At 46.7% G+C, this 23,908-nt stretch overlaps 2 protein-coding genes across 3 annotated transcripts; one reads left to right on the top strand and one right to left on the bottom strand.

Annotated features, from left to right (window-relative positions):
- Nucleotides 1-1,039: 1,039 nt before the first annotated feature.
- LOC120691406 (metal tolerance protein 2-like) lies at nt 1,040-6,328 on the top strand. The gene is made up of 12 exons (XM_039974459.1): nt 1,040-1,426; nt 1,514-1,583; nt 2,231-2,328; nt 2,790-2,938; nt 3,374-3,489; nt 3,847-3,943; nt 4,454-4,538; nt 4,640-4,702; nt 4,822-4,927; nt 5,200-5,339; nt 5,692-5,783; nt 5,869-6,328. Exons 1-12 carry the CDS (start codon nt 1,100-1,102, stop codon nt 6,032-6,034), a joined length of 1,509 nt encoding a protein of 502 aa, XP_039830393.1. The 5' UTR covers nt 1,040-1,099; the 3' UTR covers nt 6,035-6,328.
- A 751-nt stretch (nt 6,329-7,079) lies between these two features.
- Nucleotides 7,080-12,598, bottom strand: LOC120690618. Of its 2 annotated transcripts, XM_039973335.1 has the most exons (4): nt 12,231-12,553; nt 11,701-11,768; nt 9,963-10,832; nt 7,080-9,225 (listed from the first exon to the last, which is right to left on the bottom strand). In XM_039973335.1, the coding sequence occupies exons 2-4, from the start codon at nt 11,704-11,706 to the stop codon at nt 7,486-7,488; spliced, it is 2,616 nt and encodes an 871-aa protein (XP_039829269.1). In that variant the 5' UTR covers nt 11,707-11,768; nt 12,231-12,553; the 3' UTR covers nt 7,080-7,485. The 2 variants fall into 2 exon arrangements, with proteins under 2 accessions (XP_039829269.1, XP_039829268.1); XM_039973334.1 differs by lacking the exon at nt 11,701-11,768 and having other exon boundaries at nt 12,231-12,598.
- Between the last annotated feature and the right edge of the window lie 11,310 nt (nt 12,599-23,908).

Raw genomic sequence — 23,908 nt, 5'->3', positions numbered from 1 at the left:
GTCCAGCCCGCCGGCCGTCCGTCCTCTGTGCTCGCCGGCCGCCTCCGCGTACGTGGGGGACTGCCGCCGGGGGTTTGGGGTCGGCGCCGGCCCACCACAAATCGAGGGAGGAGGAGGTGGAGGGAGGCCGGAGGAGCGCCTCGCGCACCTTGCCGGGGGAGGGAGGAGGCCGCTTGCCAGCTTGGGGTCTGCCGGCGGGGAGGGAGGGTTGTGCGCCGCCGCCGTGCTGTGTGTCCGCCAGCGGGGAGGGAGGGCCGGGGGCCGCCGCCGCGGCGCGTGAGCGCCGCCGTGCCGCGCGTTCGCCGGCGGGGAGGGGAGAGGGCGCGGGCTCGCTGGCCGCCATGGACGTGCTCCAGCCCGCCCTCGTACCCGTGCTCGGACAGCACGGTGGCACCGCACCTGCGCTGCCGCTGCTCGATTCCGCCCACGCCAAGAGCTGCGCCTCGCGCGCGCTGCTATGGAGCTCCGCCCGCCGCTTCCTCTTCCCCGGAGTAGAGGAGCCACCGCCTCGCATGCACGCCGCCACTCCCGCTCCGCCTCGCCGCTCCGTCCGTGCGCGCCGGCCGCTCCAGCTCCACCTCACCGTTCCGCCCGCGCGGGCCGGCCGCCGCCGCGGCCACGCGCTGCCCGCGCGACGCGCGTCGTCGCCACTGCTCGGCCCCGCCCGCGCGCGCCCACCGCCGCTGCCGCCACGAGCCGGCCGAGCAGGGGAGGGGTGGAGAGCCGCATGCAGGGAGGAGGGCCGAGTGGCGCGCTGGGAGTGGGAGGCGGCGGTCGGGGTGTGGGCGGTGGGGTGGGGGTGCGGAGAGAGAGAGATGGGGAGGGGCAGGCGTGTATGACATGTGGGCTCCACTCCTGGGTAGTTAGGATAAAGAATGATATAGAATATGGATGGGTGCGGATATAAAGTAAAGAATTTAGGAATATTCTTTATAAAGCATGATTTTAGAATATGAGTGTAGATAGGATCAGGACGCCAGAGGAGCGCCAAGTTGCCAACCGCCAAGGCCAAGCCTCGCGGAGCCGGAGTGTGGGACCCCCGAAGGGTCCGGAAAGCTAGAGCGAATCAAAGCACGGCTTCCCCATTCCCCTGCCGCGAATGGGCTTCCGCTTCGCCCGCCTCGCCGCCCGCGCCGCGGCCTCCCGCCGGGCCCCGCCGCGCGTCGCCGCCCCCGCCCGCCCCGCGCTCGCCCCGTCCGCCTCGCCGGCGGAGCCACGCTGCGGGCCTCACTGGCTCGTCCCCGCCCGCGGACACGCGGGCCACTCGCACCACCACGGGGGCGACGGCGGGGGCGAGACGTCCGAGCGGATCTTCCGGCTGGGCCTCGCCGCCGACGTCGCCCTCACCGCAGGGAAGGCCGTCACGGGATACCTCTCCGGCAGCACCGCGATCGTGGCCGACGCCGCCCACTCCCTCTCCGACATCGTACGTGTGTGAAAATGGGTGTCCGCAATGCGGCTTGATTTGTGCAGTGGTGCTAATGGTGCGGAGCTTTTTTGGGGAGTTGGGCAGGTGCTTAGTGGGGTGGCTCTTTTGTCGTACAGGGCAGCCAAGGCTCCCAAGGACAGGGAGCATCCCTATGGTCAGTCTCAATCTCTCCCTGTTCTGTTCCTCGTACATATGCAGTTATCTGGCTATATTAGGGTGGTAGTACTGGTTAAGGTAAATGACAAAGATTGTGAGAAGCGATGATTCGCATATAAACGAAATCTGACATCCATTGCTGACTGACAAGATCGGTGAACCACGGCATTTGGTCACTACCTCTTGATTTTGATAGGAATTTGGTTTTACATTGATTTCACATGAAGGTTCTGCTTCTTGTTTGTGTGTTTTAACGTGTGTGTTGCTATAGGTTTCATGTCTAAATGCTACCGACGATATGCTAGAAATATGGAAAGTGTATTCATCATGGCTAGTCTTATGTTTTGACTACCTTTCTGAAAGGTGCAGTGCAACTGATTATCATAGCCATCCTTAAGGTTTAGCAACATATCATGGGACTAAATCCTGGAAAATATGAAATAAATCCATGTAACATGTGCTCAGGGTGACTCCCACAAGCCACAAAATACTTGGACACGCTATTAGAATGTCCTGCCATTGTAACTGAAATTAGAGGGGGCAATATCCAAGTTTGATTAGGTTGTTGTGTAATGTGTACTATACTTCTACCCACGCATCCATAAGATGTTGACAAATGTATTTATTACTTCCATTTTGTTTTAGGGCATGGAAAGTTCGAGAGTTTAGGAGCTCTTGGAATTTCAAGTATGTTGTTGGTTACTTCAGGTGGGATTGCATGGCATGCTTTTGAAGTTCTTCAGGTCTATTACTTCTCATGATAAAATTTGTTACAATTGAATTAAATTTTGTTCGTGAGGTGACATAAGTTATGCGCTCTAAATGTTCTTGCAATTCTTATTGTTTCATTAAAATTGTGAATGTAGACAAAACTCAGTTTTGATATTCATAAGATGTATTGTACATTGGAAAGAAAAGACAGATGTGATATTGCTTACATAATTTGGGCCTTGTTGTACATGTCAGTCAATACTTCATACAATGACATCTTAGTTTTAAGGAAATCAAAAGGCATTCCATTCTGTTTTCCCGTTATACATCATTTGCTATTGGACTAAAGCAGCTTTGTATGTTCAACCAATACAGTAATGATGTATCTACATGATATTGCTGTTTGTTTGGTTCAATTTCTTGTTTGATAGTGATGAATTTTATAGTTGCAGTACATGACTATGTATGGAATTCATTTGTTATGCTTCTTCAGGGAGTGTTGTCCTCAGCTCCTGATATAATTGCCAACACATTGCATGCCCATCACGACCATAGCAACGGCGACCATCATCATGGAATAGATTTGGAACACCCAGTCCTTGCATTGAGCATGACAACTTTGGCAATATCTGTCAAAGAAGGGTGAGTGCGAGCTTTGGTTACCATGATAATGTTATTGAGCTCATTTCCGTATGAAATGTCATGTTCCTGTCAGAAGTGTTCTTACTAACTTCTTTGCATACAAACTAATTGTATTTGAGAATTATAAAGATGATTATATGACCATATGGTTTTGTTTTTTCATTGAATTGAGAACATCATGTATCATATTTCCTGTAGTTTCTTGCAAAAAGTGTTGTTAACTCCATAGTTCATTGATAGCAGATGTATAACTTTTAACTTGCTTGTCTGTGTACCCATCTTAACGGGACAGCTAATTTTCCTCTTGCATTTTCTTTTTTCTAGCTGTTTTAATTTAATTTACTGATTATTTGCATGGTTAATTCTCATGCGATATATCTCATAATAAGATCCTCGAGTGAGAATATGTATTTGGCTTTTTTTTTGGAGTTACAGGCTCTATTGGATCACAAAAAGAGCTGGGGAAAAGGAAGGGAGTGGGCTGATGAAAGCTAATGCGTGGCACCACCGTGCAGATGCTATTTCATCTGTCGTTGCCCTAGTAGGGGTAGGTAAGAGTTTTTAAAGAATTATTGTCCTTCCATTTCACCAGAAGGCAAGTTAATGTCATGCTTTTAGAATATGAATGGTAGGCTCTGTTTTCATGAACCTTAAGCAAGAACTAATGTTTCCGTGTATGGTGCGATCATTGGAATAAGTTAGTGGTTCCTATGTTTTAATTACATGTCAAGGACTCAAGGTGCATTGTTTTGTTAGTCCATTCTTTCTGTTAGTAGTTATGACAAAGTTTGTTCAGTGAATATGACCTAAGGACAATATGAGTGAGAAACAGTTGTCCTAATTTGCCTGAGGAGAAAATGTCTTTTTTGTTTCTACTAATTTATTTTTTTCCTGTTGAACTTCTACAGGTGGTTCCATTCTTGGATTGCCTCTCCTTGATCCACTAGCTGGAGTTATTGTTTCAGGCATGATTCTTAAAGCTGGTATTCAAACTGGATATGAGAGGTAACTACATTGCTAGGGTGTGAAGCTGGATCTTTTAGTTCAACTCGATCAAAATAGTATGAGACTGTAGTCCCTAGTCAAACATGATTTATTCTCTTGTGATGAAATTGCTTCCTTATTATGGAAATCTGCCTGCCTTCCAGAAACTTTTCAGATATGTGTGCAATTTGTATGCAAGGAGAGTTGTCGGTACTACATCTATTTTTCTCTTATTAAGTGCAATTGTGCGTTATTCGTCTGTACCTCCAGACATATCACTACAAGGTGTAGCTTTCTGCTGTGCTATGGCAAGAATTATGAAATTGAAGATGTCGCATGCTCATCTATCTGCATTGCAAGGACCATCACTTTCTTGTCTCATTCAGCTGATATCACTTTTGTCACGTTTAATTAACTATGCAAAAAAAATTCAAAATTATATCCTTTTATGGTTCAGTATACATGATGTTCCACCTTTATGGTTTGCATGCTGTTGTTTGATGGCAATGATTCCGCTTCTTTCACTTGCAGTGTACTTGAATTAGTTGATGCTGCTGTGGATCCTTCACTCCTAGAACCAATAAGGGAAACTATTTTGAAGGTTGATGGTGTGAAGGTAGAATGTCAGTTACTCCCTGAAATCCATTTTGTCAGTCAGTTTTGTATCTTTTTGGCCCTACAGTGCCATGATTATCGAAGTTTTTGACATACTGCTAGGGGTGCCATCGGTTGAGGGGCAGAAAAGCTGGGACCTCATTATATCTCGATGTGCATATCGAGGTACTTGTGGTTTAATTTGTTGCTGTAGCATCATGGCAGTTTGCAGAGCGAATCACAGTAGAAGTAGATAAATTTTCTATGCCTTACATGAGTATATTCTGATATTTTCCTTATTGTAGGTATATCCTTTCTTGAGTGTCAGTGCAGCACATGATATCGGGGAAACTGTCCGTCATCAAATTCAAAAGGAGCACAATCAAGTTGCTGAAGTTTTCATACACATAGGTAGTCTGCAGCAACTAAACCTGCTCTCTACACTGCTTCTGCCATCCTTTTTTTGCATGCATCATAGGCAGCGTCTTATACAGTTTTTGAATTATTTCAAAATTTATGTGTTAGCAGTTATGTATTTGACTGGAAGTCTGGAGTAGATTTCAATAGCTAGCACTGTGCCATATTCCCTGTTCTTGTTGTCATCTAATTATCTAAGACCCCCAGTTATTGTACAACTGTGTTAAACCTGCAGCTGGAATGCTTCTAAAGTGCATGAATTGCAGATCCCTCATACTCCATGGGCCTCAACATGAACCTGAAGAGGGCTCTTAACAACTCCGATATAAGAAATTCAGAAGCTATCCCACGGCAACAGAGTGCAGAAGCAATTGTGTCTGATATTATTTCCTCTCATTTTTCAAAGGTAAAGTAACGAATTCTAGATAATCTTGACTGTCTCCAACTCTACTATTGGGGAATAGGTGCTGTGGAAGTTAATAGGGATGTAGAAGCTGCAAAAAATTGGTGAAATGATCAGGAATGTGGAAATTATTCTTTGACATGTGATATCCTGCAAACAGACTAGCTGATAGAATGCAGCTACAAAAGAATTTGCATGGAATCTAGATAAGCGGAGTTGCCCCCACAAATTATCAGGAATTAGTAGTAATATGTGCTGAATCCATGTAATTTGGATCCAAACCCCTTTATCCTGAGTGTTGCGCCAGGATGGGAATTCGTGTGTATAACTACAACTCAAACTATATTTGATGCAGAAAATGTCGCTCGAACATCTAATGCTGCATTACGTGCATGGAAGAGTGTTGCTCCAGGTCCAAGTTTCGATGTCTCCAGAAATATTGATCCGGTAATTGGCCCTTCCTTTCCAAACACAAGCTGCAAACTTTTAGGTTTTAATCTGATATGTGTCTCCACTTTACTAAACTTGGAAGGGATGCAATGGAAGTCGCAAAGCAAGCCGAAGAGGAGATACTGAGGGCTGATGCCAACATAAGCCAAGTGAGTATGCAGCTAAGATTGGGGCAACAAATCAAGCAACTTCAGCTGGCATCGAGCAATAATGTCGCTAGCGATGTACATGCTGGAGGGAAACAGTAATATCAGTGTTCTTTTGCCATTCAGCTAGGGTGATCTTTTTCCTGATTTTTCTAACGTGCATGGCTTCATTTTACGACTGAGGCAGTATAGGCTAGGACGGCCTGTGTACATTGTAATCGTAGTGTTGAGAGATATCCGGTGAGTTTGTAATAATGCACGGAAAGCAGCCTTGCTCAGAGAGATATGGCTATTGGGAAATATTTGTTGTCGGCTATGTGCTACCACCTACAATGTAAACCGCATGATACAAGTCAACAAGTGCCTCGCTCGTTGAGGTGTGATTTCCTTGGGCTACTCGCGTTATATGGAAACCGAATAAGTCTTCACCTTGTGCGCATCTAGAGCTTTGCTTTTTTATTTGGTGAACTTTAGAATTGTCAGTTCAGGGTCGTCTTCAGGATGGTAGCTCGGGTAAAGCTGATTGGTAGGAGTGAGAACCAGTTGATGCAATGACGCAAAGCCATGTGCACTTTGGTTGCTCCAAGCCAAGGCTCATCGGTCCACCTGATCATAACCATAGCTCCCAAGTCATCGGTCAGCCAGTATAGATCATCAGCTCCGATCCCAAGTCTTCAAGATGGGTAGCTCGGGTAAAGCTAAATTGGTAGGAATAAGAACCAGTTGATGTACGCAAAGCCATGTGCACTTCGGTTGCTCCAAGCCAAGGTTCATCGGTCTACCTGACCATGACCATAGCTCCCAAGTCATCTGGTGTTCCACGGTTCAGCCAGTATAGATCATCAGCTCCGATCCCAAGGGCTGCCCCCATGCTCAGCTTTGATATGCAAAGGAAACAAAGAGTCTCACGGATGAATCATGAATGCATTCCCCAGAATGCTACTATGCTAGGGTACCGCCCACACCCCAGCCCTGATATGAATTTGTCTAATCTTGCGACTAGGGAAACTCTACTAATAGCTAGAGGCTCTTTCCCAGTTTCCCTTCAGGAGAAATTTGAATGGATCATGGAACAAGCCTTGCCAGACATGCAATGACATGAAGCCCACAAACGCACTCGTCCTGCAAACCAAAAAAAGCTCACAGATGAAACGCACCCCATGGATCGTTAACAGACCGGTGTACGGTGTACCAAAAGTTTAACCACGGTAAAGTGCATAACTGAATTCGCCAATATGGCATTCCCCCCTCCGCCTCTCCAGTACAAGTTGGTTTTGCAAACCTTGACAGGCAGACGACTCTCTATCAACTAAACAAAAAACTAAGGATGGGTCTCGCACGAAAGGTGATTCATGCACTCTCGTCTTCAGGGCCCTCCTGTATGGTAAACACTAGAAAATGTTATGGTGCACAAGTAGCCAGCAACGGAAGACAGCTTTACTTGGAGGCCTCGCCTGGTTGCTTGATGTTCATCACCCGCAACATCAACTTGGCAGTTGGCACCCTTGATTGCTAGCACATGCCAGCATGCCAATGAACGCACACAAATCCGCTCATGGATGCGCTTCCACATCCATGCTGGACTCTGCGTCACCCCTGGAAGCTGTAGGAACTGGATCTTTGGTGGCTTTGCGAGCTCGCTGAGAAGGCCGCCGGTTCGTTGCCATGTTCTTCGGGTCACCCTTCCGCTTCCCGCTTCCAAGTAGTCCAAAAGCAAGAGCTTCTAAAGCTCTTGCAGTAGGAGGCCTGTTTCTGGTTCCATGCCTCCGAGGATTAGCCTCCAAAGCAGGTTGCTGGCTAACAAGTTTTTCTGTTGCCATGGAAGGATCACGAGCCATGTTGCTGTTTGAACTGGAGGGAGCTCCATCAGCCTTTATGCCACTCTGATTTTCATTTTCTGATGACGTGACACAAATACTGCCGCTTTCCCTATCATCGTGTGGTGTCTTCAGCTTATTTGAGTTAATCGGACCACTAACATGACCTTCTTTGGCATACTTTGTCTCATCGGCAGTGATCTTTGAGTGAATTTCAGCCACAGCATCAGCCTTATGCTCAAACGACTTGTCCTTAATTAAGTTCTCCATGACCATTCTCTCATTTTGCCCACCATTGGTAACAGAGTTTGATGCATTCATTTTCTGCTCAGATGGCTTCTCCTTTGTAGAACAGCTTGCAATTGTTTTAGTCTGGAAAGTGTCGCCAACATCAGCAGCAGCTGATTTTGAAGTCAACAGTGGCTTGCTTTTCTCTTTCTCCAAACCACCACCTTTTGAGAAAGAAAAGCTGCGGCGGCTGCTTTGTTCATTACTACAGCTAGTTAATCTTCTGCGCTTTGACACTGGGGACAAATACTTGCGCCTTTCAGGTTTTGTTTTGATGCCATAGCTGCCTGTCAAATCAATTTTATCATCATTGCCATTAGAAGAATGACCATTAGCAGTCACCATGTTTTGCAATGAACCCACTGAAACCATTTCAATTTCCTTAGCCTCAGCTGTAGCTCGTCCACTATCTTCCTGGTCATCTGATAATCTATCATTGGCATCTTCGTCCTCGGAGGAACTGTCACTCACCATATTAGATGCATGGCGTGAAAGGACAAAACTAATATTTGCATCTGCAGGTAAGTTTCTCAGCTCCCGCACATTGAAGGGCTCTTCCCCTTCGACTAAGCTAGTATCAATTATTGTGAACTTAGGAAGCTCCTGATATCCATCTAAAAGACTGTCTTGGTTCAGTTTCATTTCTGTTATACTGCCATTTTTCTCAGCAGTTAAACCATGGTCCACCCCATCAGTCTCAAACTCAAGAAGAACAGGATCAGCTGCCACCTTTTTTAGGACATCGCTCACAGAATCAAAATAATGGGTGCCTTTAGTGAGTTTACTTCTCGAGAACTTCTTTATACCAGGCACAAGAAATACAAGGCAATTTTTAGTTGTGCTGACATCCTTTGGCTGCTCTGAGTGCCACCCTTTTGCAAGCAAACGGGGCCAGACAGCTTCCCAGAAAATATCATTTGATCTTGTCTTACTTCTTCTGAAATCACCAGTTAAGAATTTAATTATATCTTCTGAAGCAAGTGACGAACAGTCTTTTCCTGTAGGCAAGTCGCTATGAACAGTGAGAGCTTGATTGGGTTTAGATTGGTCCGTAACAAATCCAGTCAAATCATGCTTCCCTTTACCAACCCCGACTGCCTCCACAAAAATTTTTGTTCCAACAATGGATTTCAGAGCGAAGACAAATTCCTTCAAAGATGTTTGATTGTCACTGAAAGATTTGAAAACCTGCAACATGTGAGAGCAATACAAATCAGATGACAATTCATAACAGTATAATGTTGACAAATATCTGAAGCATGAAAGTTAGTGACTATTGGACACTAGAAAATTTTAAGTTTCAAAAGGACAGTTGTCCCATGGTTTAAATGATGGCAAGTAATAAACACTTTTTTTCACAAAGATGAGCAAAATAGAGAAATACAATGGTCAAATTTATACCTGCAATGGCTTCATCTTTCCAGTCTGATCTTTATAGTCAAGTCTTGAAAGTATATTGAAGATTTGAAGGCATTAAAGTTTGCTATTGAGGACTAGAACAACCAACTATCCTTGAAAAAACTTATGTATGTTGATCACTATGAGATTAAGGGTGAGTTTCAATTCTCAGTCCCCCCTCGCATCATCAGGCGAGAGGTAAAGCAAGGGAGGAAGTGACCGGAAATTGAAAAATATAAAAGTGTCCAACTCAAATGTGAAAGTGATGCTGGGAGAATTGAGAAATACATGTGTTTGTTTTTTATAGAACAATAGGAATATTTAGGGTGTCATATATATCAAGAAAAACTACAATGAGAAACAAATTTAAAGCTGAGGGTCAGACTGACCGGATCGAGAAAATTTTTAATCTTGAAGTATCATGAGATAATTTCATATTCAACAATTTTAATGTCAAATTAATAGGTGAACTACAATGAAATGAGAAAAGAATCAAACTTCTTTCTACCAGTACTGAGGTAACATACCTCAATCAACGAATCATGAGTTTCTTTAGGAATTTTAGATTTCAGGCGTGATATTAGCTCCTGCTGTCGCCATCCTTGAAAAATGCGTTCCCCAAGAATGCATTTTCTAGTTTTGGCCTTCCTACAGTCCGACCATCTTTTATATGCATCCCTTTTGTAGAACTTCCCATAGTAGTATGAAAGCACATCACCAACGGTCTTAGTACCAAGAAACGTGCTCAGCAGGTTGAGATTTTTGCCAAAAATGTAGAGCCCAAGGAGAAAAAGCTCTGCCTCAAGATCAGTCCATAGGGCAATGGGTGAATAAGGCAGCGGATTTAACTGTTTGGTTCCTATCTGCTGCATCATTGGATAATTGGTGACGTGCACGCATTCTTGAGTGGGGCAAGGAGCCATTTTATCATCATGTGCTTGATTACTGTCGCGTTCAGTCTGAACTGCAGGCATCATTGTATGTTGATCCTGGCATGTTGTATCACATTTGCTTGTGTTATTGTTGATTGGACAAGTTGAGGTCATCTGACTTTGCACATCTCCACTGCTGCCTCTTGTTTCAGATTCTGAATCGTTTTGCATTTGCAATCCCTCTTCTTTCTTATTGACATCGCTTGGTGATGCCCACATAATTGGTAGAGCTAACCCAACCAAAATAGGGTAACCATAGCCATGTGATGTGGAGCTGTTGAGTGAACCAGCCATGAGCTCACGGCGCTCATCTTCTGTAGCCAGATTGGGGATTTCTGCCTGGTGCTCACTTCCAATGCATGGAGGTACTGGCGAGTCATCATATATCACATCTGAAGCAATGGAAGTTTCTGAAGAAGGTTGGTGGTCAGCATTGTCTTCGAGATTGAGTGACACAGACTCCATCTGTCACAATTGGAACAAAAAATGCAACTGTCAAGACTCATTACAACAATACAAGAACATGTGGATCATCAGTATAAATTACGAAAGTTAGCCATGTATTTTGGACGAACCAGAAACATGCAAATGAGAAATTTCTTCCTTTTCCAGAATTCGTATGAGCTCACATGCATCCATGTATTTTGGATGAACCAGAAACGTGCAAATGAGAAATTTCTTCCTTTTCCAGAATACGTATGAGCTAACGTGCATCCATATGGTGCATAGTAACTGTAGAATGTGAAATATGCTACAGGAAGCAAGAAAATAACCAACTGTGGTAGGTTACTACCTTTGAAGTGACAGTGAGCAGATGAAATAGAGATGTAATAGATACCAGCATTACTACATGGGATGACTGATACAACTATGCCTAACTAATCCTGTTCAAGTATTTGTGATGACTAGAGCCTTGGAGAATATCTCGAATGCAAGATTAAAGGGGGGAATGTTTTCAGAAAGGAATTGACTTTCCTGGATAAAACGAATTAGCTGCAAATATTGCTGTGACATAAACATCACAATGCTATAAGATTTTGTGCCATGCAAGAAATGATAGTAGAGGAACAACTACCAAGGCAACTAGCGTCATCGAGATGATCAGGTTCCAACAGAAAAATTGCATCACACACAAATACAGGCAACACTTGCACTTGCTGGCAGGAAATGAAGTCAATGCCTATCATGTATAAGCTTCATCAAAGAGGGGGGCCATTGATGAGCATAACTCGTGAGTATAAAATGCATCGCAAAAGAACAGATTCTCGTCTTGATGGACTGAATCCACTCACACAATCAGTGCAAAATTATTTATCAGCATCAAGCACTGTACCATCATATCCAGAACGTATCAACCGACACGCTGCCCAACTCTTGATCGTTGGCCATGTCGCCACAAGCCTACATGACACCAACCAGAGCAATCAGACCTAGTAAATCAAGTAATTCCACAGACTCCGAGCCACCAATTGTATCCTGCGAATCTATCTCAGGTCAGGCACTAGCCCAATCCAACCCGCGACCACGCGTCCCGTAGGCACCGTGGAAACCAAGCAACCGACGACCAAACCCCGAACGGAACAGGCAAGCAAAGGCGCGAGACCACGCCGACCAAATCCGCACCTGAGCCAGCACCCAACCCAAGAACGCCCGCCCGCGGGTATACGAGCCTATCGAAACACCCCGGGGCCGCGTGATCACGGACGAAATCCCCATAGTCGAACCAAGGAGCACGTCCGCCGCAACCACCCCATCGGAAAACAAGGAACCGCGCGACGCGCCACCAAACGAGAGCAGCGCGGTCCCCCCGAGCGAGAGCACGAACGAATGCGAGATTAGAGGGAGCAGGGCAGCCGGACAAACCTTCGGCTCCATGCACGCCGGGACGGTGGCGCCTCCCCCGGGCTCCGGCCACGCGGAGCCCTCCGGCCTCTCGGACGAGAAACGGACGCGCCTCCGGCCGAGAGCGAGAGAGAATCCAAACGGGACGGGAAAGAGCGGCGAGATTCAGCGACGGTTTGCGGGAGGGAGGAGCACGGAGCAACGCGCGGCGGTCGAGGGTGAGGGGAGAGTACGGCGAGGGCGAGGCCCGGCCGCAGGGCGGTGGTGGGTTGGAGTGTAGAGGGAGAGAGGAGGCGGAGACGGAGGTGGAGAGAGAGGGGGGCTCGGCGCTCGGGCTTTAAAGACAAGAGAAGAGAAGAGAGAACGGTGACAGGCAGGGAGAGCGAGACACAGAAATTGGTGGTATGGTGCGGTCTTCTCACACGGTAGACCGGCGGAAAATGGACCGGGCTGTTGTTGGGCCGGTACACACAAGGTCTCCGTGCCTTTTTTTTGTCAAGTGAAACGGGATCGGACGGGCTATGGTCACGCGCTACGGACCTCCGTCGTCACGCGCCAGTGGCTATGGGCTGCGCTCACGCTAGCCGTCGCGCTACGGGCTAGCATCACGCGCTATAGATTGTTCTCATGCTAGGCGTCACGCTACAGGCTATGGTCACGCACTACAGGGCGTGATCACACAGTAGTAACACTATTGGTTGCGCTCACGCCAGTCGTGCGCTACGGGCTATGGTCACACGCTACGGGCTACGGATCACGCTATAAGTTGCGCTTACATTAGTCATTTGGCTAGAGCACACATACCTTTTGTGGATTGAAAAGATATACTATTCGTTATTAGGCGAACTAAATTATGGACAAAATAGGATGAACCATGTGTATAAACTACTTTGGATTAATGCTAAGATGGTCTTATTTTGTTTGTACTCACATATTAGGCTACTCTAAATTATCATAATTCGTGCATACTCAATCAAGTTTTAATTTATTTTCCCCACTAAATTTTCTACATAAGATTTGCAAAATAAAATTGTATGTGTGTTCTAAACATTTGTGTATAATATTTTCTTCATATTTTAATATAACATCAAATATTAGCAAATAGGTTAGTACCAAGTTACCAATATAATGTGAGCAATTTACATCTAACCTTTAGAATAAATACTCCGTATAAGTTGCTACTAAATTCATGCATCATGTTTGCTAACGAAATATTTCATTGAATGTTATCAATGAAAGTTGTTGTGCAACATTTATCTAAATTATCTTTTATTTTGAAACATGTATCAAAGTTACTTCCAACTAGTCTATCATATGTTAAAATCTAATATTGGTGCAAATAGTTAGATAACATATTTGCTAACAAATACACATTGAAGTTTTGTAGCCCATATCAAGAAAATTATTATATTAAAAGTTGGAATTTGAAATTTCTATAAATTGTTAGACACAAGGTCTTCGTGCCTTCTTGTTAAGTGAAACGGAAAACGGACGTACTATGGTCATGCGCTACGGACTGTCATCACGCGCCAGCGGCTATGGGCTGCGGTCACGCTAGCCGTCGCGCTACGGGCTATGATCACGCGCTATGAGTTACTCTCACGCTAGCCGTCACACTACGGGCTATGATTAAGCGCTACGGGTCGTGATAACGCGGTAGTAACACTATAGGTTGCGCTCACGCCAGTCGCGCACTACGGGCTATGGTCACACGGGCTATGAGCACGCGCTACGGGTCACGCTATAGGTTGCACTTATATTAGTCATTTGGCTAGAGCACACATACCTTTTGTGGATTGAAAAGATATACTATTTGTTATTAAGTGAACAAAATTATGGACAAAATAGGATGAACCATGTGTATAAATTACTTTGGATTAATGCTAAGATGGTCTAATTTTGTTTGTACTCACATATTAGGCTACTCTAAATTACCATAATTCGTGCATACCCGATCTAGTTTTTATTTATTTTCTCAATTTTCTACATAAGATTTGCAAAATAGAATCGCATGTGTGTTCTAAACATTTGTGTATAATATTTTCTACATATTTTAATATAACATCAAATATTAGAGAATAGGTTAGTACCAAGTTACCAATATAATATAAGCAATTTATATCTAACCTTTAGAATAAATACTTCGTATAAGTTGCTACTAAATTCATGCATCATGTTTGCTAACGAAATATTTCATTGAATATTATCAATGAAAGTTGTTGCGCAACATTTATCTAAATTATCTTTTATTTTGAAACATGTATCAAAGTTACTTCCAACTAGTCATTTATGTTTATACAATATTCTATCTATCATATGTTAAAATATAATATTGGTGCAAATAGTTAGATAACATATTTGCTAACAAATACACATTGAAGTTTTGTATCCCATATCAAAAAAATTATTATACTAAAAGTCGGAATTTCAAATTTCTATCAATTGTTAGACACAAGATCTTCATGCCTTCTTGTTAAGTGAAACGGAAAACGGACGGACTATGGTCACGCGCTACGGACTATCATCACTCGCCAGCGGCTATGGGTTGCGGTCACGCTAGCCGTCGCGCTACAGGCTATGATCACGCGCTATGAGTTGCTCTCACGCTAGCCGCCACGCTACGGGCTATGGTCACGCACTACGGGTCGTGATCACGCAGTAGTAACACTATAGGTTGCGCTCTCACACCTGTCACACGCTACGGGCTATGGTCACATGCTACGGGCTATGATCACGCGCTACGGGTCGAGCTATAGGTTGTGCTTATATAAGTCATTTGGCTAGAGCACACATACCTTTTGTGGATTGAAAAGATATACTATCCATTATTATGTGAACAAAATTATGTACAAAATAGGATGAACCATGTGTATAAATTAATTTGGATTAATGCTAAGATGGTCTAATTTTGTTTGTACTGGCATATTAGGCTACTCTAAATTACCATAATACGTGCATACCCAATCTAGTTTTAATTTATTTTCCCCACTAAATTTTCTATATAAGATCTGTAAAATAAAATCATACGTGTGTTCTAAACATTTATGTTTTATATTTTTCATACTTCAATATAACATCAAATATTAGAAAATAGGGTAGTACCAAGTTATACCAATATGAAATGAGTAATTTATATCTAAACTTTAGAATAATACTCCTTGTACATTGCTACTAAATTCATGCATCATATTTGCTAACAAAATATTTCGTTGAAAGTTACCTATGAAAGTTGTTGTACAACATTTATCTTTTTTTATATATTGAAACATGTACCACTTCCAACTAGTCATTTATGTTTATACAAGCTTCTATCTATCAGATGTTAAAATTTAATATTGGTGCAAGTAGTTTGATAGTGTCCACATATTTGCTAACAAATACACATTGAAATTTTGTACACCATATATCAAGAAAAGATTATGCTAAAAGTTGGAATTTGTAGTTTCTACAAATTGTTACACCTTATTTACATATGTTGTGACGTATAATGCTAAAGTTTGCATCATCCACCTAATCTACTAGGAAAATTATGATGAAATTTTACGAGTTGGTATGTGGTATCAACATAATTTGTTATAGATTATCTATCAAAGTTGCTGCAAAATAAATATCTTCTAAACATATTTAATCTGGTTTTTATTGTGTTAAGCTTATCATATGAACGCAATGGCACAAATGAAGTTCACTATGGAACATTTATTGTGGCGATAAGGAACTAGTATTGCGTACATCATTGTTCATCTATGAATCTGATATTTATCCCTTTGCTATAGAACATTGGATTAAGAGAAGTATATGCGCTAGGTATACAATTGGCGAGAAAAATTCGAATATGAAAAACAATATTATTGCTCCAAATTAGGAAAAGCAAAATTAATTATTAGGGAAATTAATAAAAATAGAGTTGTACACTTTTCTATGGTGAAATAGGTCACATGTTATCTCAATCTATAAAAATGCAAGAAACATAAATTAGAACTAGAATCTCAAAGTAGGTTGAAGTGAGCCGTGCAAGTGGGGATCCCACATAGTTACATCCTCCCTATACTTGTATGTCACAACAAAGTTCTTGATTCGCTCAAGTGAGAATTGCACATTTGGACCCTGGTCTTTGCCAGCATGTTGAGAATTGAAAGATAAAATGAAGAGCAGACAACAACGTGAAGTGTGTGAGCCACGCACTAGTGGGAGTCCTATCTGATTGGATCCTGATATGTGCCTATACGTTGAGCATTGTGCATGAGGTGTGCCACATGGTTGTACCACCTAGGCACTACATAGCAGGAGGATGAAGTGTGTGAGGGCATGCTAGGGAAAATCCGGGGGATCTATTCCCCGCATATGCGAGGGGGGGGGGGGAGCATCGCGTCGCAGAAGGCATGGCTGGCCGCCGCCCCGCCCTTGCTCTCCCGCCTCCCGGGCTCCGGCACCACCAACGCCAACCGAGCTCGCCGTTGCGCCGTCCAGCCGCCACCGCGCTGCCTCTTCTCGCCCCCGCCGCCGGCACCGCCCACCGGCGGTCCGGCCCCAACCGGCCGGTGGCGCTCCCGCGCCGCTGAAAGGACCGTGATGTCGCCTAGAGGGGGGGTGAATAGGCGCACCTACAAATTTTCACTCAAATGCAGCGGATAAAATTGTCTGTCTGCCAAACCCGAAACTTCCGGGTTTAAAATCCGGAACTTCCGGATTTGGGCTAGACAGTAGGTGAACTCGGAACTTCCGGGTTTTTCAATCCGGAACTTCCGGGTTTTTCAATCCGGAACTTCCGAGTTCACTCAGAACAGAGTGAACACAATAAGAGTAGAGCTAAAAATGAATGTAAATTCAAACCCCAATTGTAGAGTCTGCCCAGTTAAGTTCCTTTAGCAGGTTCACACAGATCCTGCACACACAAAACAATAATCTCTCCAAGACACAAGTATCTAATGGAGAGCTCCTCAAATCCACGAGTAAGTGTAAATGCAATGAACACAAGGAATTGTTTTACCGAAGTTCAGATTCACCCCGTGCACCCACGTGTGAATCCTAGTCTCCGTTGAGGAAACTTCTATCGACCCGAAGGTCAAGCTATCTCCTCCTTCCACTATATGATCATGCGCCCTCGTGGCACAAGATCGGTGCTGCAACAAACTTGCCGCTGCTCACCACAATCCTTGGAAGCTAGCCGGCGACGCCTAGCCGTCTAGGAGGCTTTACCTCCAAGAGTAACAAATGTGAATCACACAAATCACGGCTAATCTCAAGTGCTCAAGGTTTGATGTGCTCTCTAGTGCTCTCAAACATTCACTCTCTCAACCCAACTCAAGGATATACACTAATCACACAATCTCACAAAGAGAGGTTGGGGAGAGCTCAACTATGTCTACCAAGCTTCTTGGGACGACCAGCAATCAACAGAATAGAGCCTGGAACAGCAGCCCACCAAGAAGGGGGCTAAGGGGTATAAATAGCTGGTCCCAACAAAACTAGCCGTTATATGACAGTTAGAACCCGGAACTTCCGGATTCTACAACCCGGAACCTCCGGGTTTTCAAACCAACTAGCCGTTAGTGCCATGTGTGCCAAATCCGGAACTTTCGGATTCCAGCAGCAAAGTTAAAATGTGTACGTGAGGCTTTTGTGTCTCTCTCAACTCACATGAGTTACTTGAGCACTGAGACTAAACCAAAGACCATTGTGATGCATCCCTCTTGATAGTACGGCATACCTAAACTCAAGATCAAAGATAAATTACATTTTAACTTCTTGAGCTTCTCTTTTTCATCCTATGTCGTGTGTTGATCAATCACAATCTGAGGTGTGCATCAAACTTGGCCTCTTTACTTTGAGCACATCTTCCTTGAGCTAGTGACCTTGAACCTTTATCCTTGAATGAAATCCACTTCTAGTTCAAGTCACGTCTTCACAACAAAATTCTAGAAAGATTGATACTTGCCAACATGAACACCACACATGACCAAGATTCTTCAAGTTGAACCCAAAGAACGTTTCGTCACCCTAGCATTGGTTCCTCGGCACAACCACAATTGCCCTTCTCCAAGCTTAGTACCTAGAAACTCATTCCCGAATTCCAACTCTTCATCCTTGCATCACATATAGCTTCATGTAGGCTTGTATCACATTTAACTTACAATGAAATCCATTTTGATCATGCCATCCTTTCTCCAGTACTTTGTGGGCATCAACATCTTCATTCTTTGAGCATACCCGCTTTGAGCTAGTGACTTTGAATCTTTGATTTGCATAGGAGTGAAATCGAACTTGATTCACAAGTCACTTTCTTTACTTGAATAATGACACTATTCAACATAGAGCTCTCCATGACTCTAGGATCTCCGGCCTTTGACCCGTATCGGTTTCTTTGCTCCCCCAAGCCGTCGCTTGCGTAGCCTCTTGAAACACGCCTCTCGGTCCTCTACCTTTATCCTAGCCGTCCATCTTGAACTCATATTGATTTGTGTCATGCATGAAATCTTCATTGTCAGTTTGAATTCTCAATTCAATCTTATATGCAAGCTTTCCAATTTGAGACATCATATATGCATCAACTCATGTCTCATTCTCTTTTGCCTTGCTTGCTTCTTTAGTTAATAACCATTTATCACATGTGACAAGATCTTCCATATTTGAGATTATGCATAAGCATATCACATCTTATTCACAAAACCTTTACTTGTCACTTTAAATCCCATTTTAAACCGAAACAAGCATTCTCATATTGGAGCTTTTATATCAACCATGAATACCTTGCTCTATTTTTCTTTTCTTGTTTTGCTTGTCACATACACATTTTACCAATGGGATAAACACACTTGCTTGCAACACATGAGCCATCTCATTTAATACCTATTACTTAATTAAATATCTGCTCATGATCTCATGCAAACAAGTTAGTCCTTTAATCGTGTTGTCAATCAATACTCCAAAACCCACTAGGGGCCTAGATGCTCTTTCAGCCGCCGCACCCTCCGCCGGCCAAACTGCCTCCGCCGCCGGGTCGCCGCCGCCGCCGAGCCCTCCTCTAGGTCCGGTGGGCCCCCCATCCCCAGCAACCCGGATCCATAAGCTCTGCCGCCTCCCGCCACCACCCCGGCCTCAGGCGACCTCGCCGGCTGCCGCTCCGCCCACCTACCACCCATTCCCGCCCCCTCCCCCTCCCCCCTTGCTCGCTGGGGCAGCGCCCCCTCCCCTGTCGCGAGGTAGAAGATGAACAGGGGAGGGGCGAACGCTTCTGCGATGCGGCGACCGAATTTCGCGCGCGCGATGAATAGAATCTGCCGAAAATCCCGTAGAGCTGTACTGCCTAGGGACTACATACCTAGCAGGAGGCTGAGCCATGCTAGCGGAAATTTCGCACAGTTGAGTCATCTAGGAACCACATAGGAGAAAGGAAAAAACAGTGGCGGATCCAGGCCCCGGGCCAGTGGCGGATCTAGAATTTCCAAGTAGGGTATTCCCCAAAAAAATAGCCAGCTGCATTGGCCTAAATGAAGTATTTTGGTTCAAGCATATTGAGTATACATACCATATTACCTATACATATATACATATATTTAATTCAGCAGGGTATTCCTGGGAATACGGGGGCATCAATACCAGGTCCGCCCCTGCCCCGGGCTAGGGGTGATACAGCCCGAGCTTGGCTAATAAAAGTGCATGTATTCTCATATGTTATATTGTATAAATCAGCCTAGTTAGTTTGAAATTAGCTCCATGTATCTCCAATCAGAATAAGTTGTATTGTTCCAGCTCGGGCCCAACTTAAATTCTGGCTCCACCCCTGAAGACAAGTGTGTGAGCCGCTAACGTATATCAAACATGATTATGCCAGTCAAGGACTGCATGCATAGAGTTTTGATAATAGAAAAAAGTTGTTTCAAACATCGCTTCACTATGGATACTAGTAAGGGTCTCGTGCTAACGCTACGAGTGCATTTCATAAGTGCACAAAACAACACGTGATCCATAGTCTAAAATGAGAAAAATATGTTTTTTACAAGAGATGTAGTATAGAGTTATTATGTTAATTAGAAAACCGCATCCATAGATAAAATTCAATTTAAAATTTTATAACAAATGATTTTCTCATAAGTTTAAATTGTTTCAATATTTATTTTCTTCCTATGAAATTTAGTATTATTTTCTTCCTATGAAATTTATATCGTTGCATTGTTTTTTTTGCTCGTGTGCTTAATTGAAAACAAAATAGTAAAACCCACCCAAAACCTTTTCTTTTTCTCTCTCTTCTCTATCTCTTTGGCCCACCCAGATATCTCTTCCTCTCCCAAACCAAGCAGCCCAAACTGACATCCCTCTTTTTGTCCGGCCCGTGTTGCCTCCATTTTTTCCTCTCTTCTTCTCTCTTTCCTCCTGCGCAGCCCGACCCCACTAGCCCAAATCCCCTCTCTCTCTTTCCCTCCCTCCCTTCCCCGCTCGGTCCAGCTCGCCACCCTGGCCCGATCCGGCTCCTCCTTTCTCTCTCTGTGACACCTTAGGCCCGCCTGTCAGCTCCTCGTTCCACCTCTGCCTACCAACTGAGCCTACATCGCTTGCGCCGCCACCGGCTGGTACGGTGCTGCCCGCACCGGGACCCCACATCGTGCACCGATGTTTGGGGCCACCCAGGCCCGCGCGCGATGATGGTTGGGGCCGCTTGCACCACGGCGCGGGTCCACCCACGCTGGACACCCACACCGCGAGCCGTCGGCCTACTCGCATTGGGTCCCTAGCATGCTGCCTTCGACACCGTGATGGGCTCCAACGCCGCATGTCGCCGGCCGGGCCGCCTACACCACCACGCCGTGCCGGTGAAGGCAACCCGCAGCCGGTTGGGCCCCTGCTGCACCGTTGCGGCGTGGTCCCTGCGCTGCTCCAGCGCCGCCGCACCATTCCATTTCCTTTCTCTCTCTGCCTCCCTGCCTGCTCGGACTGCACGGCATGGTGTGGGGCACTACGCCCAGGGCATTAGTGTCGCTGAACGTAGCGTCCTCCCGGCACGGCTGCCGACGCGACCTGACGTGCCTCTGCTCACTTGTGCTGCTCAACCTCCCTAGCTCGTGCTCCTCTCCCTCCTTTCCACCAAACTCCTCACGCACCTCGCCTTCCTCTCACCCGCGCCAGCGGCCCTATCCCCTCCGCTGCCGACCGCTCTGCCTCCTCCTCCGCCATCTTCGCTCAGGTGGCCGCCATCGTGCGGGAGATCGACGCTGCTCGCCTCATCCCACACCGTGCCGCCTTGCCCTCGGAGATGCTCCTCTACCTTTTTCCTGCACGCGTTCCTGCTGGGCTGCTACACGCGCACGAGGCTCACTCACATGCTGGCCTCCGTCACGCATGCCTGCTTTTGCTCCCCGCCCACGCTCGACCTGCTCACCGCCTTCGCGTCATACGAGCCACATGCCATGTGCCCGCACAACGCCACCCTCCTACACCGCCTCCTCTCCAATGGATGCAAGCTGCTATCCCACCGCCGGTGCCTCTCCTGGGCCCCGGCGCGTGTAGGATCGCATGGTGGTCGGGGAAGCTGCCGCCTCGGTTGTCAGGGCGATCAACATGCAAGGCGCCCCCTGGCGAGGAAGAAGGAGGGATCGTCTCGTCGCAACGAAGACAGAGGCACGAGGGAGGCACATGATTTTTAGGGAAGGAAAAACAAAGAAGAGAGGGGAGGAAAAAGTGAGAGGATTTGGACATGAACCGTGGTCGATGGCAGGCGATGCGCGGGAGGGAGGCGGGGGAGTGGGGAACGCATTGAGCCTGGGATGGTCCAAAGATTTTAGGTTGTTTATGTATGTTGAAGCCTCACGGGATGGATCCTAGATGTAGATTTTAATGGTGCTGTCTTTCTAAGTACAAATGGATGGTATTCAATATCAAAGACTCTGTTTGGCTAGCTTGTTAGCCAACCACCCACTAGCCAGCAGTGCTTTTCTCTCACAATGATAAGACTAAAAGAGCAAAACCCTTTAATTTTGAACACCTGGTAACGAATTAACGTGCAAGCTTCCTGATTTTATGGTATTTTTTTTACTTTGTGGATTTGAAGATTTCTATAAAACACTTAAGTTGTTGTGATATTAAAAAGTTTCTGTTAAATTTAAAAGAGTAAATTGAACCCCAGGTCCCCAAACTTGTAGCGGCGTTCCACTTAGGTCCCTAAACCCTCAAATCGTCTAATTGGGTCCCTAAAGTTCTTTAAGTGGTTCATCCCAGGTCCCAAATGTGCCACGCGTGCATCCGAAATCGACGTGGCATGCCACGTGGCGCCACGATGGCAAATATTTGCAAAAAAAAACCCTAATTTTTTTTCTTCCCCCACCCTCCCCTCTCTTTCTCACTTAACCCCCTCCTCTTTTTTTCCTTCTTCAACTAAACCCCTGCCTCCTCTGTTCTGGTCAGGCGCACGGCAAGGGGCACCGGCAGCCCTGGGGCGCGATGGCGGCCGGAACTAGGGGGAAAAGGGAGAGGAGGCAGCGGGGAATCGATTCCCCTCCTCACCATGAGCTAGGGCGGTGCGAGGAGGCGGCTCCACGGCGGCGGGCGGAGGTGGCCGGCGGCGGCTCTGGTAGCGGCGCTAGAGAGCCGGGGAGGGGGTGGCGTGGTGGTGGGCGAGTTCGTGGAGGGGGAGAGCAGCGGGAGCGGTGTGCAGACCCTCAGGTAGCTGGCCGCAGGGGCAGCGCAGGGAGCCGCGGGAGCAGAGCGGAGAGCTAGTGCATGGGGCCAAACGGGGGCAGCGCTTGCCCATGGCTTCTCGGCGATGGAGGGAGCAGAGGAACAAGGTTGGGGAAGCGCAACGCCGACGCCGAATCCCGTCTCCAAATCGCGGCTGGCCGTGCCTAGTCCGCCATCGTCCAGGGTGGATCTCTCCGTCCGGACGGAGCCTGCCGTGACGCCGTGTTGCTCCGCCGCGAGGCCCGCCGCCGGCCGCGGGGCCCCTACTCCGCCGCGATGCCGCACTGCTCCGTCCCGTGCACGCCCCTGCTTCGCCTCATGCACGCCACGCGCCCACGGCCGCGCCGCCGTTCCTGCCGCCGTGCACGCGCCATGGCCACCGCGCGGGCCACCGGCCGAGGGCAGCAGGGGAGAGCCGCGCCACCCATGGCCACAGCGCGGGCCACCGGCCGAGGGAGCAAGGGAGGGCCGTGCCGCCCATGGTCGCCGGGCCTCGGCGCCGCGCTCGCCCACCGCGCCGGGGAGGGAGGCCGCCGAGGAGGGAGGCCCCTGCTCCTCCCCTGCTCATGACCGCCGTGAGGCCCGCCGCCCGCGCATTCCTGGATCCGGCGTGGGTGGCCGCCCTGCCCGCGCTCTGCTCCGCCCTCTGCTATTCGCCGGCGTGGGTGGCGGCCCCTGCCTCGGCGTGCCGGCATGCGCCCCGTGCTGGCCTCCGGCAGAGGGAGCAGGGGAGGGGCGGCGCCCAGGCAGAGGAAGCAGGGGAGTCCTTCGGTCCTCCGGTCCCAAGCACGGCCGCCGCCGCCGTCCGCTCCTCCAGCGCCCAGATTGGAGAGGTAGAGGGGAAGAAAGGGAGAGAGGAGTAAATGTGAGAAGATAAAAAAAATTTAGGGATTTTTTTGTAAATATTCGCCACCGTGGCGCCATGTGGCATGCCACGTCGGTTTCGGATGCACACGTGGCACATTTGGGACCTGAGAAGAACCACTTAAAGGACTTTATGGACCCAATTAAACAATTTGAGAGTGTGGGGA

This window comes from Panicum virgatum, chromosome 9N, assembly GCF_016808335.1.
Source record: "Panicum virgatum strain AP13 chromosome 9N, P.virgatum_v5, whole genome shotgun sequence".
NCBI lineage: Eukaryota > Viridiplantae > Streptophyta > Magnoliopsida > Poales > Poaceae > Panicum > Panicum virgatum.
This window is presented reverse-complemented; position numbering and strand designations above follow the sequence as displayed.

What these genes read in the sequence shown, in the direction of transcription:
- LOC120691406 (XM_039974459.1), top strand. Translation starts at nt 1,100, where the DNA reads ATGGGCTTCCGCTTCGCCCGCCTCGCCGCCCGCGCCGCGGCCTCCCGC. An exon ending in GCAATATCTGTCAAAGAAGG is followed by an intron (nt 2,939 to 3,373) that starts GTGAGTGCGAGC and finishes TTGGAGTTACAG; the next exon opens with GCTCTATTGGATCACAAAAA. An exon ending in TGAAGGTTGATGGTGTGAAG is followed by an intron (nt 4,539 to 4,639) that starts GTAGAATGTCAG and finishes ACATACTGCTAG; the next exon opens with GGGTGCCATCGGTTGAGGGG.
- LOC120690618 (XM_039973334.1), bottom strand. An exon ending in CTCATGATTCGTTGATTGAG is followed by an intron (nt 9,226 to 9,962) that starts GTATGTTACCTC and finishes CACATGTTGCAG; the next exon opens with GTTTTCAAATCTTTCAGTGA.